At 46.8% G+C, this 15802-nt stretch overlaps 1 protein-coding gene across 1 annotated transcript in view; it reads left to right on the top strand.

Moving 5' to 3' along the window:
• The window catches only part of DOCK1 (dedicator of cytokinesis 1), a 475815-nt gene that overhangs the window by 45094 nt on the left and 414919 nt on the right, over positions 1 to 15802 (top strand). Inside the window, exons 2-3 of the mRNA XM_080912399.1 lie at positions 6832 to 6915; positions 13398 to 13438. Of these exons, the coding sequence (XP_080768525.1) occupies positions 6832 to 6915; positions 13398 to 13438 (125 nt within the window). The remainder of the gene's footprint in view (positions 1 to 6831; positions 6916 to 13397; positions 13439 to 15802) is intronic.

The raw sequence follows: 15802 nt of genomic DNA, 5'->3' as shown, positions 1-15802 counted from the left end.
ACCACCATCTGTTGAAACCTGACCTCTCCCCAGAGACAGTCTTGAAGCCTTGTTGAAATTGCTTGTCCTGTATACAGGGCTTTCTCCTTGTCCCTTGATCTTTGTGTTGGAGTCTATGCCAGCACCACACTGTTGCCGTGGCTTTGAAGTCAGGAAAATGGGAGGTCCAGCTTTGTTCTTCTCTTTCTCTGTCCTTTTAGCTACTCTTGGAGTCTGAGCGGTGGATGCTTCTGTTTGTGGGGTTTCAGTAGAACGACGCTGAGCTTTAGATTGCTTTGGATGCCACTGACTTCCTGACAGTTTGAAATGTTTCTCTCCACGACCATGGGCGTCTTACTATGGATGCCTTTCCATTTGTTTGTGCTTCTGTATTCCTTTCTGCAGCATCTTACAGCTTCCCAAGTGTAGCAGCTTTTTTCCCCCCTTGGTCAGATGCATCTGTATTTCATTCTTTTTGTTCGTTATTAGTGTAGGCATATGTGTGCATGCATATGTGTGCATGCGTGCCATGGCACATATTTTTCGGTCAGAGGGCCACTTTGTCAGTCAGCTCTCTTTTGGGGGGTCAGACTCAGGTTCTCATGCTCATACAGTGAGTGCCTTTGCTGGCTGAGGCAGCTCACTGGCCCAGTTTTTATTTTTATCTTTAAAACATCTTAGAGACAGCACTTTGAACACTACCATTTCTGCCTGGCTCCCAGAATCTGCCTGACATTCTCCTTTCTTCTTACAACATCCTTCCATCCATCCACCCACCTGGTGTTAGCGGATCTGTTGTGTGCCAAGAGCATTAGAAATTTTGTCCCAGGACGGCACAGTTAGGTCTTTGAGAGCCTCAAAGTCAAGGGAGCAAGCACCAGGGAAGAAATGACTGGGTGATCCAGCCCTGTAGGAGACATTTGCCCTGTGGCCTCTGCCAGCTGCTTGACTAGGAGGAAATGCAGCAGTGTCTCCCTTTGAAGGAACAGGTTAGGAATTCCCCTCTGGGAACTGATACGTGTGTCCCTTTCTTTGTGTTGATGGCAGACGTTCCCATAAGCATCATTTCTAGTATTGCTTACTGAGTCCTCCATGACTGTAGAGTTAACTTTATTTCTTCTCAGTCTCTGCTCTTTAAGGTCAAATTCAAAGGACGTATCTTAGTTCTTCCTGATTCTTTTCTACCCAGAATTTTCTGAATGGCCTAACATGGGAAAGGTTATCCCTTAGAGGCCAGGCTTCTGACAAAGTGCTAACTGCTTTCTGGAGATCCAGCTCTTTCTAGGCTCAAGGTTACTTTAGAGCGGGCTAGCTAGGAGTGGCTCTGGGCTTGGGAAAAGCTGAGTGGAGACTGCTGGCACACTGTGTGCTCTCTAGGCTTGAGGATAGGCCCCTGTCTGTGCCAGATGAACCTTGCAGGAGCATAGAAGGGAGGGAGCCTGGCCTTCGTCTTCTCATGACAGGCTTCTCAAGCTCTGAGGTCATGAGTACCCTGAACACTTTTCCCATTGAAGGCAAGATAAAGGGACCAAGATCACAAACACAGTGACTAATTTTCACAGATTGGCATGAAGAAAGAATTTAATTATCTTTAAAGCTGCTGCCTGAAATTTCAATATCATATTTTAAGCAAGGGTGTCTGGGACCCAGAGCCAATTGGTAACCTTCACCTTAGAGGCTCTCCACACAGTGTGAGTAGGTAGAACATATATCCTTAGACCCAAAACAGAATTGCAATTGATTAGACAAACCTCTAGCTTCTGGATCTGGTCAATAGCATCCGGAGGAAGAAGAAACCATTAAGGTTTTCTTTCTTGCTACTTGAAACCACCCATGAGGGTGTACTTTATGAGCTGGCTTAAGTTAGGATTTTTGCTCAGTGCCTTCAAAGTTAATATAGGTTCCCTTCACTTAACACAGTGATTCTCAACCTGTGGGTCACAACCCCTTTGGGAGTGTGTAGGATGATCATTTTACAGGGGTCACCTAAGATCATCAGAAAACACAGATATTTACATTACAGTTCACAACAGTAGCAAACTTACAGTTATGAAGTAGTAGTGAAAATAATTTTATGGTTGGGAGTCACTACAACCCAAGAAACTATTTTAAAGGGTCACAGCATTAGGAAGATTGAGAACCACTGCTCTAAGGAGTTATGGTTTGGGGGGGAAGTACAGGGGAAGACATTTCAGCAAGGTCATGGGACTGCCCAGTTGATAGAAGGCTCAGTAATAAGTGGTTTGTTCTAAGTGTGCACAAAGCCTTTGATTAAAGGGGAAAAGATGGGATTCAGTTAGAATTGGGACAAGGATATGGAGTTAGGGGCGGGCCTTGCAGACAAGTGGGGCTGTGGAGTATGGAGAAGAAACTGCTCAGCAGCAGGAGCAGCTCATGGTGTGAGTGTTATAGTGGCTCTGGAGGAGAGGGAGTGGGGCACAACCAGATGGCAGTGTGCATCCCACAGGGCTTGGGATGCTGTGCTGGGTAGCCACTCTCAGAAGGAAGGCTGAACGAGGGCAGAGTGCAGCGCAGTGCTGGGGAGAGAAGACAGTTCATGCCTCTCATGGAGGCTGTGCAGGGTTGGCCAGGCCGTTTGGGTGGGAGACAGTCTGCCACTCGAAGCTTGTCCAAAGGCCATGGACCTCACTATTATCTCCCTCCCTCCCTCCCTCGCTCCCTCCCTCCCACTACTCAGGATTAAATGAAGGATCTTACATTTGCTGGACAACTGCTCTGTCACCGAGCCATGGCCTCACTTCTTCCTGTACGTTTCATTTTGACACAAGTCACCAAGTAATTCGCACTGATGTGAACAAACCCTCCAACCGTAGGGTCCTGACTAGCCAAGATGAAAGGAGTGACCCATCAGGCCCAGTTGTCATCCGTTGAGTGGGTCGATAGACTAGAGTTTTCCCACGTGAGAGTAGTTCAGTAGACCGATGAACCCTACAGTGGGACTTACATGTCATTTGATGCTGTTTCTGCACCCCTCAAGAGGTCACAGAGCGTTGGAAGTGCGATGATTTCTGTTGATTTGATTGAATTATAAGCCAGTTGTGTTGTTGTTGTTAAAGACATTTTTAAATAAGGAGTGAGAAATTCACAATCGGGGTGTTTTGGACATGGGCGGCCCTTGGGAAGGCACAGTGTGGACCCAGCCTGCTTGTTTGTCATGTTCAAAGCTGGGTATTGTGATTTTCTGGCATAAATCCAGATTGAGAGAAATGGGAAACATTCTATACTCACCATGTTATTAGGCAGTTTAAAAAAAAAGGTGAATTAGTCTGATCACATGAAATGGCAGCTCATGGAAGCCGTCACCATCATCACCATCACTGTTGCCGTCACCAGCAGTGACAGTACTTGTGGTGGCTCAGTATTTTGTCATGATCACTAGCAGCATGAACTCTAGGACCCCCACCCTCAGTCTTACCAACAGTATTGGTGCCTGGAAGATTCCCCTCTTCCTTTGGGCTTCCGAGTCACCACCCTCCTTGATGTTGCTCACAGCTGTTTTCGAGATGATTGGGAACTTGAGCAGAGGTCATGGCTTTGCTTTCCCAGGCTCTGATAAACGTATGCTATCTGCGAGGCAGAGCAGAGTGCTAATTTCATATTTTGGGGAGAAGATTCATATTTACTCTGGGCTGCTGTCAGTTCTTGAGAAATGAGTAATTGTAAGAAAAGCCAGCATTCAGGGGAGAGACAACTGGCTTGTCTCTTCCATTATCATTGGAGCCATGGCAGGCTTCTGCACTGGACTCCGCTGTCCAGGATAGAGAAGTTTCTGTTCCTGTGCATTGGTACCTGGTGATGTCACCCATAGCTAGGCCAATGAAAAAGGTGAATGTGGTCTAGGGAGATGAGTCAGTGGGTACAGTGTTTTGGGTACAAACATAAAGACCTGAAGTTGAGTCCCTAAAGTCAACCTTGGGTCTCTACATGCATCCACATGGGTAAGTGCACCTCAAATACATGTGCACATATGTATCTAACACACACACACATTACCACCACCACCACCAAGCACTCACATACATGTCACACACACACACACACACACACACACACACACACACACACACACACACACGCCCCAATACCACCACCACCACCACCAAAAACAACAGCAATAAGAGTAAATGGGCTTAAAGACAGATATGCACACAACCCAGTGGTGGTTGCATAGGTCTGAGTGAGAAAGGATAAGCATGTTCGCCAGGGATGGAATTCCTGGGCCTTCGTTGATCATAAAAATGAAGGAAATCTTTCGCTCCTAGGCTCCCATCTCTTGCAGTGTCATGTGACCTCAGGTTAAACTCAGATGTTGATAGCTGCCCATATCCTTTTGCAAGATGTTCCTGTACACCTTCCCTCTCATTCCCAAAGAGCGCAATGCTGAAAGATTGACCATAAGTAGGAATAGCCTTAAACTGAGTACTTTGGGGACTTATTTAAACGGCTTTGTGCCCTTGTCCTTATTTATCTCATAAAAGAATTGAAACTGCATGTGTTTGCCTGGATTCATGTTTCTGCAGTGGAGACCAGTTCCAGCTGCTTTCAAGAGTGACTGTGTTAATTACAAAATACCACTTTTCAATTGTTTTGTACATTTTCGTATGTGTATGTGTACATGTTTGTGTGCATGCCCACGTAGAGACTCAAAGACAACTTTGCTGGTCATCCCTTAGCCAGTGTACCTTGTTTTTTGTGGCAAGTCTTGAAGTGGCCTGGACTTTGTCAAGGATGCTAAATTGGTTGGCCTGCAACCCCTGGGATCTTATTGCTTCCACCTCTTCTTTTATTTTTTTAAACGGTAGGTCTGGAGATTGAATTCAGGTCCTATGTTTGTAAGGCAATCCCTCTGATCTGGATTCCATATTCTTTCTTTCTGCCAGTCTCGCTTTGCTGCTAAAACACATCCCCACAAATTTGGAACCCTAAAGCAACACATATTGGTCGCTGTCCCCAGTTCTGGAGATATGAAGTCCCACAGTCCAGGTCCACAGAAGGCTGTGGTCCGCAAAGGCTGTGGGGAACATGTACTCTATGAGCTCAGCATCTAAGACCATCTGGACCTTGTCTGCTCCATTCTTGACCATTCATCCTGCCTCCCTGTCGCGAGGGTGTGTGTGATTACTTTGAGCCAATTATGTGCTCCAGAATTAACATCCCCATCTGAAAATCCTCAGTGTGGTTACAACTGCAGTGACCTCTTGGGCCATGTTAGGACCATGCACACAGAGTTCTGGGAACTTGGATGTTAATTTCTTCAGAGGTCATTGTTTTATCTGCCATATTTCTTTGTCAGATATCCTTACGTTGCGGAGTGTTTTCATTTACTGCAACTTTTGAGTTATTTCGTCAGCAGCATTAACTTGAGTGCAGGATTGGGGCAGTGCTGTGGTCCTGACTGGTGATTTGGGGCCATGTGCCAATCATGGAGCTGTGTTAGCCGTCACAGATAGAACTGTAGGTCTGTAGGCTCCTTTTCAAGTTGCATTTATGTTTTTTGCAGTTTGTGTATGAGAGTTTTGGCTGACTTTTCACTGCTTCTGAATAGGTAGGGTTCTTTGTGGGAGAAACACTAAGAAAAAATTATGTGTATACGCTGCATGTTCGGACATGCCCAGATGTATTTACACTTGATGTGTTCATTTTATTTCATTTTTTGTATGTCTGACTTTTTTTTTTCTGGATCTCTGAGTAGGCATGCTAGAAGGGATGCTGTTAACGGCAGTAATATAAAAGCATTTATGGTTCCTAAAGGCTTAAGAATATGGCTGTGCTGAACTGGGGAAGCTCAGCATCTGCTCTGGGCTACCTTTACCTGCTGCTGTTATCTCCTCTTAAAGAGTTCCTATAAAATGCTAAATAAACTTAATAACTGGTAACAACCTACTTTGCCAGTTGGGGACACTTACCTTTTATGAATTTGGGGGAAATACTTGAGAAAATGGAATTTTCAAGGTATGCGTGTGTTTTGATGCTTGAGATCTTTTGTGAGCCTGAGCAAGTGCCCTTGCTTTGACATTTTGGAAAGGACTCAGAAGCTGAGCATTGCTCTTTGCAGAAAAAGCAAATCACCTCCCAGTTCAATAAAGGACTTCAGTGTCAACTAAACTCACATGGCTAAACATGCCTGTCATAGTTGGCTTAGCCATCACCGTCACACACCTGGAAAAGGGGACCTCACTTGAGTCACCTCCATCCAAATGGCTTGAGAACATGTCTGTGGGGCATTTTCTTAATTGCTATTGAGGTGGGAGGGCCTAGCTCTCTGTAGGCAGTGTCATCCCTAGGCCGATTGGCTATATAAGAAAGGTAGCTGACCATGGGGCTGGGGGACAAGTCAGTGAACAGCGCTTCTCCAAGGTCTCCACTTCAATTGCCACTTCCAGGTTCTCAACTTGAGCCTCTGCTCTGGCTTCTCTCAGTGATGGCTGCAGCATGTGTAAACACTTTCCTATGTACATTCCTTTTTGGTCAGTGTTTTATCACGCAACAGAAAAAGAAGCTTGCGGCTACTGCTGGGTGGGTACTGGGTTTCTTTGTGGTGTTGGGGAAACATTTTGAAAATTAGGGGTGATAGTTGGCATAGCATTGTGAATATAACTAAAGCCCCAAATTGCATACTTAAATCACATTCTCTTCCCCACAATAAAGAAAATCGGCTCTGCTTGGAGTTAGGAATGGTTATGAATTCACACATGGCTAAGGTGTGCTCTTGCCCTTTTGCGTATGAAGTAAAGGCTGCCCATGTGAGTCTATCAAGACTGAATATATCATAATGTCGAGAATAATCATGTCTACTTCAGCTAATGCACTCTCCCATCTCTTCTTCAACAGCTTTTTATAACTACGATGCGAGGGGAGCGGATGAATTGTCCCTACAAATAGGAGACACAGTGCACATCCTAGAAACCTATGAAGGTATGTGTTGCTTGGTGTTTCTGGTCTGGGAATTTGGGATGCTTTCGGGGCCTTCTCTGGCAAAGTGTTTCCCTGTCAGGATGCTACATTTCAGGATACTTTTCCCACAGGTAGATGCTCTACCAGGCAAAGGTTGCTGGGACAGCTATTTGTTAAATTCAGTGAGGCTTTATTAAGGTCAACTTAAAACAAAAACATTATATTTTTAACCCCTAAATGTTTCTTACTGGCTTGTTATTTTGTACATGTATGTAAATCTTTCTTGTTTCTTTGTTTCCATTAGTTTGTTTTGATTTCCAAGACAGGGTTTCTCTGTGTAGAGATCCAACTGCTTCTGGCTCCCAAGTGCTGGGTTAGAGGCTGTGTGCAAATTTTAACTGAAACTGACTTGGTGAGAAACAGATTTGGGGAATTCAGTTTGTTGATCTGATGTGTGTGATGAGTGCTTGGAGTAGTCTTTCTTTCTTTTTCTTTCTCCCTCTTTTTAAGTTTTCACTTTGATTTGTTAACAGCATGTCTCAGGGAAACAGCAACTGCCTTGCCTGATTTCTTGACCTTTTCCTTTGTTTGTGACCCCCATTTTCTTCAGGGTGAGCAGATTGCCAGTTATATGGGATTTGGTTCAGAGAAGCAACTGTGACTTTTCTGATGTTCTTGGTTTTTGCAAGAGGCTTTCATAGTTAGTGCCTTGTACATCCTGTGAGCCACAGTAGATGTTCTGCTGTGGTTGTTACTGCGTTTAGGGGCAGCAGCAGCAGGGATGGGCTTGCTTTGCTTCTTCTCTCTTTTTAGGCATTGGTCTCTTCAGTTTCCTTAAGGTTGGTGTTTCTGTGTCTGCTGCCTTCCTTTTTTTTGCCTGAAAAGATGATTCCTAAGCAGTGTTAGAGTCCCGGGGACCTGATTTAAATAACCAAATTGCTTTTAGATCAGGTTCAGCGAAAGTCTTACAAGCGAGAGAGAGGAAATTGTAGACATCTCATAGTAACCAACAAATTGAACTTCCAGAGAGGTCTTCACACTCCACTTTGCACAGGAGTGAGTTGTGCCCCGCTCTTGCCAGCCAGGCAAGCAGCGACTGGCTCCTGTGTCCCTCAGAGACAGGGCTGAGAAGCAGAACCCTATTAAAAATCCATGCCTTGCCCCTTATTTCTTCATGCGATGCAGGAAGACTCCGAACTCTTTCATTTGCACCGGTTGCTCTTCAAACTGTGTGGGGGATGGGGGAGGGGAGTCAGCTCTATTGGAGTAAGCCTGGAAAGCAGCTGTACCTTGGCAAAAAGGAGCCCCAAAGGGGATGAGTGGCTGGCTGTGATGGGCGCCGGCTGCTTGTTTTCAGTTTTGACAGCTGACTGTTGGATTTCCTTATCTGCTCTCAGTACAGATTGCCAGTGGCTTCGAGGAAACAGAGAGAGAAATTAAGTCGAGGTGAAGGATCAGGCATCTCATCTCAGACACTTTTTCTGATCTGAAGGGAAATGCTGATAGGTTTCTTTTATTTTTTTAATTGCCTCTAGCTACTTGAATGTGGAATCTCTGGGTCCTCAATTCTGATCCTTGGTGTCTTTCCTGAATAGTTAATGATTTCCTGGGGTGCCTGGCTGTGTGGAGAGTGTGGTGTCATTCTTTACTTCTGGAGGAGACAGTCCCCTCTCAGCCCTGCCATCCTCAGTCACATCAGTGGGCCTTGTTGTACACTAACCTCACATTAATCTGCTAGTGGCTTCTATGTCCAGTCTTTAGCCAGGATTAATTTGCAGGCCAGTCTTGGTTTTGATTTAACCACCACCAGCTTTACAAAAGACTCTTTACCATAAAATGCATTTTCCTGCCTGGGCAGCCAGTTAACTTCTTGGTAGATTCTGGTCTGAGAAATACATTAACGGGCATCTCTTCCGGAAACTGAGTGACTTTATCATCAAAAAGATACCACTGCCAAGGCTTCCCTGTGCCTGCAGTGTTTTCGGTTCCTGGCTTGTCTTGGAGTTTGGCTCAGTTTCTACCTTTCTTTCCTCTCCATTCGCTGCCCCTGCCCCTTTCTGTTTATCAACCTTGATTTTGTTTTTCTTTATGGTCCAGGATTTTGTTATATGGATGTAACTGTAACATGTAAATGCTCAGTCTGTCTCCTTGTGCCCTATGCTGGGTTGGTTTGCTCCTTTTTCTCCACCTCTCCTTTTCCTTCTCCGTTTAAGATGATTAGTCTTTATTACATGCAGTTCAAAGACCACATTTACTTTCAAGTTATGGTTAATTGCTCTCTGAGGCCTGTTGAGTTAGAGGGTGTCTACCCATAGGCCATATGCAGGCGAGGACAGATCCCAGTATTGCCCTACAGAAAACCATAAACGTAGTTAAACCATGATGAGATTTTCCTCTCCCTGCCTTTTTAATTGTAAAAGCTTGAATGCTTGTTAACATGGATGCTGTAGACAAAAACACCCTTAAGAGGATGGACAGACCTGATACAGCCAAGAAAGGTACCCACCTTCAGGTCATCACTGTGGAGGTGGGCTCCCTTTCCAGTGGCTCCTCAGTGTGGACTCAGTCCTGTCCAGTGTTGAGAGCTAACCAGTCACACGTGAACAAGTCCCAGATGCTTAGGAAGGAACTCTGGTGCTGTGTAAGTTTCCCGAGGGCTGGATGTTCTTTAAGGCGAAGCTTGAGACATTGTACAAAGGTTAAGGAATGATCTTTTTGACGTGGCTGTTACAACTAGACCTAATTCAGATATTTAAGAGATAATGCTATATATTCTTCCAAAATGATTGGTCAACTTCCTATGCTGGCCTGTGGCCCCCCTGAGCTCAGGACTCTATTTTCTGCTGTGTCTGTCTGTCTTTCCAGTGGGACGGGCCCATTCCAGCGAACCCTGTCTGGGAGCTGTTTGTAAGTGTCCTATCTGCTAGCTGAGAATCTCTTTGGCCAGCCTTGTCCCTTCCTCTCATAGCCATGTGGTCACATCCCTTCATACCCATGGTGACACCCTCCTCTTCACAATAACCTCCTTTGCATACATCACCTTAATGTACCTTGGTCCTGCTGGCCTTAGGCACCTTGTGGGTCATGCGCAGAGGCTGTTCTGGCGACAAGTGAATGGGCCCTGCTTGATGAAGCAATGATTTATGCAGATCATGCCAGAAAGCACTTAGCTTAGAAATGCCAGTACAAAAAGAAACTGCCAGGTAGCTCTGCTAGGTTAAAGATTTCTCTTCTGACTATTGCTGTAACTCGGCCCCTTCAAACAACAAAATTACCTCTGTTCCCTAAACCAAAAGAAAGCAGACATCACTACCACCACCACCACCACCACCACCCCACCACCCCATCACCACCACCACCACCACCACCACCACCACCACCACACCACCACCACCATCACCACCAACACCACCACCACCACCACCCCACCACCACCACCACCACCACCACTACCACACCACCACCATCACCACCAACACCACCACCACCACCACCACTACCACACCACCACCACCACCACCACCACCACCACCACCACCACACCATCACCACCAACACCACCACCACCACCCCACCACCACCACCACCACTACCACACCACCACCATCACCACCAACACCACCACCACTACCCCATCACCACCACCACCACCACCACCCCACCACCCCATCACCACCACCACCACCACCACACCACCACCATCACCACCACCACCACCACCACCACACCACCACCATCACCACCACCACCACCCCATCACCACCACCACCACCACCACCACCACCACCACCACTACCACCACCCCACCACCACCACCACCACCACCCCATCACCACCACCACCACCACCACCACCACCACACCACCACCACCACCACCACCACCACACCACCACCACCATCACCACCACCACCACCCCATCACCACCACCACCACCACCACCACACCACCACCATCACCACCACCACCACCCCATCACCACCACCACCACCACCACCACCACCACCACCACTACCACCACCTCACCACCACCACCACCACCACCCCATCACCACCACCACCACCACCACCACCACACCACCACCACCACCACCACCACCACACCACCACCACCATCACCACCACCACCACCCCATCACCACCACCACCACCACCACCACCACCACACCACCACCACCACCACCACCACCACCCCACCACCCCATCACCACCACCACCACCACCACCACCACCACCACCACTACCACCACCACCACCACCACACCACCATCACCACCACCACCACCACCCCACCACCACTACCACCACCCCACCACCACCACCACCACCACCACCACCACCACCACCACCACCCCACCACCACCACCACCAAACCCTTTCTTGTGCCTGGATTCTTGCCCTATGTGTGTTGCGTATGTTTTTACCTTAGTTATGTGTGCTACAGCTTTTCTGTCCCATTGCCTCCTGCTGTTTTGCTCTTTTGTCTGAGTCTCTTTAGTCATAGGCTCTGTCTGCCCTGTGAGCATTCCCTCCTGTTCTGCAGACAGTAAAGGAAGCTCAGGTGGTCTCAGCTCCGATCAGGAGCCTCTGTGTCTATTCTCTGTGCAGGGACACAGCTGTCTTCAGGCTGTTTCCCCAGGACAGTCTGCTGGCATGGGGTAGAGGGCTCCTGGTTTTTATGGGGATGAGGTGGAGTAGAAGTCAGATGTGCTCACTAGAAGCTGCTGTCTATACTAAATTTTGAGCCTAGGCTGCCATGTTCTGAATGCTCTGATTTCCACCACTTTTATTTTGGAGCAGTGGTAGGGGGTTGTTGAGTTTTTGCTTCATTGATTAGTAATAACTTTGGGTTCTCTTCACATGTGTGTTGGTTGTTGGGTTTCTTTGATGAATCATTTGTACAGCTTGATCCTTTTTTACATTTGGTTGCTGACCTCCCCTGCCCCTCTGGTCTTTCTTTGATATTCTGGGACATCAGTCCTTTGTCACTTTCAGAGAAAAAGGAACATTCTACTAATGCTGAATTCGTGGGAAGGACATTGCAGTAGTGTAAAGGGCGGTCCTTTTAGACTGAGTGGTACGGGCTTTGCATAACTCATTAGATTACGGAAACATTTGCCCGGAGCCTGTAATGCTGTAACCGTGGGCACTGATTCCAGGTTAGTGTAGCTGAAACCCCGGATCTGACAGTGGCTATTGGCATGTTTGGTATTCGGACACTTGACAAACAGGCTATATCTCTACGAAGTGTGTTTGGCCCTCATGTTAAAAGCAGACCGGGTTCATGTGGCCCCTCCAAGATTCCTTCAGTTCCCCGTCCCCTTTCTGCATATATCTTTCTGATTATCACGTGAGGCTATTATTCATGTCGGCAGCTGTTTATAGCTGCTTTCTTCATGGCTACTTTCTGAGAGGGCTGAGCAACCCAATGATGCCATGTGCTGCTGTCCTTGCTTCCTTTATTCCTCCCTCCCTCCCTCCCTCCCTCCCTCCCTCCCCCTCCCCCCTTCATCATAGCCTGCTCTTTTGGATTTCTTTAGTCTCTGGGGGTCTGGTGCCTAGGAGTGCATAAAAGCCCATGCTGTTGGCTCTCTCCGAATTTACCCAGCTCACCTCCTGTGGCTCCGTGGTGTTCTGCAGGGTCCTGTGGAACAAACAACACAACAACAATAGTTATGGGATGTCTTTGACCTTATGAGTTACTTTCGAGAAGCAAAGTGGCCAGGACTGATCTTACATTCTTTGTAAGGACATATCTATCTGATTTCTTGGCCTGGTAGGATTGTAGGGAGATGGGTCCATGGCCACGGGGCTCTTAGCATCCTTAGGGATGAATTTTTGCAGTTAACCTTGATGGGAGGCAGCACAGATGGTGTCCTGTTTGCTGGGAAGGACTCACCCATTGAGCACTTGATGTGAATCAGCAGTCCAAGCATCTCTCCTACCACTGCCCCCTTTCCTTCTCTTACAACATGGAAGGGATAGGAAGTTGGAGTCAGGCCAACTCCTAAGGGGCAGAGATCTGTGAGTGCTGGACCTTGGTGCTTCCTTGGGAGCTGTCCTTGTCACAGAAGTACTTTGTGAGACTTTGGCCCCCGCAGGGTAGAGCCTTACAGAGGAAGGAAGTGGGCTCTCAATAGGTTTTCTGTTGGGTGGCCTTTGGTGATTCCAGACTCTGGAAGTTGTGCCTGGAAAGATCTTGAGCCAGATCAGCAGATGGGGGGCAGGGAGAGGGATTGAACATGCACAAAGATTCTGCTGGCAACAAGGCCGCTTTTAGGGCTTAACTTCTGATTGTTGATGGGAGACCAATGAGGCAGACAGAGATGAAGTGGGGTGGTCAACATGTGCAGGGAGCGAGCCCTGCCTGTGGGCCTCCTCAGTGGCATCAGAAAGCTTGTTTTCCCCGGGTCTGAAGGGTAGTTACTTCTGCAAACCTTGAGGGTTTTGCTTGGACTATGCTGTGTCTTCTGTGCTAACCATTTCAACTCTGTATTTGTTTAGGATGGTACAGAGGCTACACCTTAAGGAAAAAGTCTAAAAAGGTAAGTCTTTTTCATTAAACATGTCTCTTCATAAACCAAACCATGAGAGGAAATCAACTCCATCCTATTTACATTTAAGAATGTTACTTATCTCTTTCTTAAATTTAACATATATATAAGGCTGAGATAAAAATATAGCCTTGAGTTGGATTCTTTTAAATAAGGATGTCCACCGAAATTACAAGCTTCTGCTAGAAATGTTGCTGCATATTTTTAAGCTCAATATTAGACTAGTCTGGTCTACCTAGCAATAATCTGTCCCCACAAAAAACATTTCATCTAGGTGGTTAGTGCCAGGAGTGAATTGTTGAAATGTGGTACTGACCTCTACTCATGGAAGGGAGAATTGTTTTGGTCCCGATAGAATTTTGCATCTTGTTGAATCACCATGTGTAGCCATGAACTGAGTATAATTTCTTCAGAAGAGTAAAATGCCGCCAACAGTTTTCAATTTCATATTATCTTTGATAAATTAACAAGTTTGCAAAGCTCACACATGGCCATTTCCCTGTTGCCTTATGGCAGTTTTCAGACTGTCCTAGTCAAGTTGAAAGAGCCTGATTTTCTAGGGTGATTTGTATGTGTGTTTCTATGAGTATCCAAATCAAAAAACATGCTGTTACTCCTCCGATATTGTGATGGGTGGTCCCATCTATAAGGGGGTGTGGCTTTGATATTCTTAGCTTCACAAAATCTAGTCACGGCTGGTCTCTCTTCCTAGGCAACTCTATGGTACAGTAGTAATGTCCATGCTAAGCTGTGGTTAGTCTGTCCATGTTAACTTGGACCTTTTAATACCTGATTGTGGTTGACACATGGTTCATTTTGCTTCTCAGAATTGGCCTCTCATTACTGCTGTATCCAAATAGACTCTGCTGTGATCTCCAGTCTGTAACAGGGCTTTGGAATCTCAGTGGTTCCCATGCCAGGGTGTCCTGGCTCTGCATCCTCAAAGGCTGGCTTTTGCCAGCCGGGCTAGAGTTCCATGAAACTGTGAAGCCTCCTTTATGGATATCACCTGTGAAGTGTGCAGATTGGGGGAACCCATGGTTGAAGATTTCAGGAGGCAAGACATTAAGAGTATTAGGGTTTCTCAGTGGTAAGATGCTTGCCCCGAGGACCCAAGTTTTATCCCTAGCACCAGAGTTAAAAGCCTTAAGCTCCGGGTGGTTGCACATGCTTGTGATTGTAGCTCTGGGAAGGCAGAGACAGGAGGTTATCCGGAGCTCAGTGACCAGCCAGGATTGTCTCAAAGAGAAGGTAGATGGTTCCTGAAGAAGAGCACCTGAAGTTGACCTCCACATGCAAGCCTGCATATCTGTGCATACATAGGCACCCTCCTCCATGGTTAGGGCTATGTGCTGACTCCCCTCCTACTCCTTTATTACAGGGGACACAGCTGCACTGCTGTGAGAAGCAGATGTGCAGGAATGCTCTTACATTCCTTGATGCTTTTATGTTGTCTGGCAACCCCATCCTCATCTTGGGCTCTTCCATTCTTCTAGTGCAGGGGTTCTCACTCTCCCTAATGCTGTGACTCCTTAATACAGTTTCTCATGTTGTAGGGACCTCAGCCATAATGTTATTTTTACTGCTACTTCATAACTGTAACATTTCTACCATCATGCATTCTAATAGTAAGTCTGATAATGCTACCTCGAGGAGGTTGCAACCCATAGCTTGAGAACCACTGTTGTGCTTTTCAACGTCAGCATTTTCTGCCTGGCCCAGGAGACCCGGGCCTTCCCCCTCAAGATGCCCCAATGCTGCAGAACAGTGTGGTTATTTCCTCTCTGACATTCCCACTGGCCGATGAGGAAACCAAAGCCTTGCAGAGACTGTAGTTCAGTTGCAGTTGTGTGAAGTGTCTTCTCCCCACCTCCCCCAAGCAGATTCAGAGTAGCAACAAAGCCCTTAGGGGTCTTGGCTGAGAGCCCTGCATGAACATCCTCTGTCTGGATATTCACAGACATCTAGTTGGACTGGGCAGTGGCTCATTTCAAATCTCCGGACATGTCCAGTCTCATCCAGCTATTTCTCCTTGTGCTTCATGACGTTGAGTGCTGAGGCTGAGGGATTCCTGTCTGTGGACTTGACAGGGCTGGAGTGGTTTATGTGCTGTCTCACCACCTTTACAGAGAAAATACATGTTGCATGTGCACCTACATGCCTTTCTGGGTGTCATGGCATCTGGGTCTTGGATCGAATGATCTGGACCTCTTGATTGCTGAGCCCGACTCCTTTGCTTGATGCAATAGTATTTCTTTGTGAAGTCTGTTCACTTTGCTAGTGGACAGGACAAGCAGAGAAATACTATTGTGTCAAGCAGGCAGGATTGCAGTCTGTGTTCTGGATGTCCAGTGT

Source organism: Micromys minutus (assembly GCF_963924665.1).
Source record: "Micromys minutus genome assembly, chromosome: 2".
Classification (NCBI taxonomy): Eukaryota; Metazoa; Chordata; class Mammalia; order Rodentia; family Muridae; genus Micromys; species Micromys minutus.
The sequence above is the reverse complement of the archived record's forward strand: the minus strand, read 5'-3'. Positions and strand labels throughout refer to the sequence as shown.